Source organism: Aspergillus alliaceus, assembly GCF_009176365.1.
Source record: "Aspergillus alliaceus strain CBS 536.65 unplaced genomic scaffold BDW43scaffold_167, whole genome shotgun sequence".
NCBI lineage: Eukaryota > Fungi > Ascomycota > Eurotiomycetes > Eurotiales > Aspergillaceae > Aspergillus > Aspergillus alliaceus.
Genome location: NW_022474850.1, coordinates 6,645 through 7,228, shown reverse-complemented (window position 1 = coordinate 7,228; position 584 = coordinate 6,645). Strand labels below are relative to the sequence as shown.

General features: G+C 56.8%; 1 protein-coding gene across 1 annotated transcript; it reads right to left on the bottom strand.

The window, feature by feature from the left end:
• Window positions 1-50: 50 nt before the first annotated feature.
• BDW43DRAFT_317466 (uncharacterized protein) lies at window positions 51-574 on the bottom strand (the record flags this gene model as incomplete). Its single annotated transcript, XM_032048543.1, has 3 exons — window positions 51-145; window positions 190-313; window positions 371-574. The coding sequence occupies 3 exons, from the start codon at window positions 572-574 to the stop codon at window positions 51-53; spliced, it is 423 nt and encodes a 140-aa protein (XP_031893642.1).
• Between the last annotated feature and the right edge of the window lie 10 nt (window positions 575-584).

The window sequence follows — 584 nt, the reverse complement described above, 5'->3', positions numbered from 1 at the left end:
GGTTCGGTAGAGCCCCCGGGCCCTGGTCCAGTGAGATATATGTATTGAATTCACCCAGGGTCACATGGTGCCTCGGGGCCTGTGTGGCCATGGCCTGGGGCCAGTAGAATTGAATCACCGGCTCGGCCAGGGGCAGGGATCTGATCTGGCCGATCTCAGTATATATATCATGGTTGCTATTGTGATTACCATCCAGGTTGCCATCCAGGTTGCCATCCGGATCAATACCAGGGCCTCTCTGCTCTGCATGGGGATAGAATAGGCGGTCCAGAATTATCTGACCTGGTGCTAACCCTAAATAGGTATGCCAGCACTGGCTGAACTGGATCAGGGCCTCCTGGTGATCCAGCCTGACCTAGCCAAACTGTACCTGCTGGCGGCCATAGATCTGCTGGCCGGTTCTTCTGGAATGATGCATCTGCTGGGCCCCGAGGCCCTCATTATCCTGGTCATCCCCGGGGCCTTCCTCGGGCACCTGCTTCTGCATCCCATAGCGAATGATGGCCTGGGCCAGGTGCCGCCAGGTGCTCATCCCAAGCGGCTGACCCAGCTTCGCAACCATTAGGGTTTTCATAGTGGTTGAT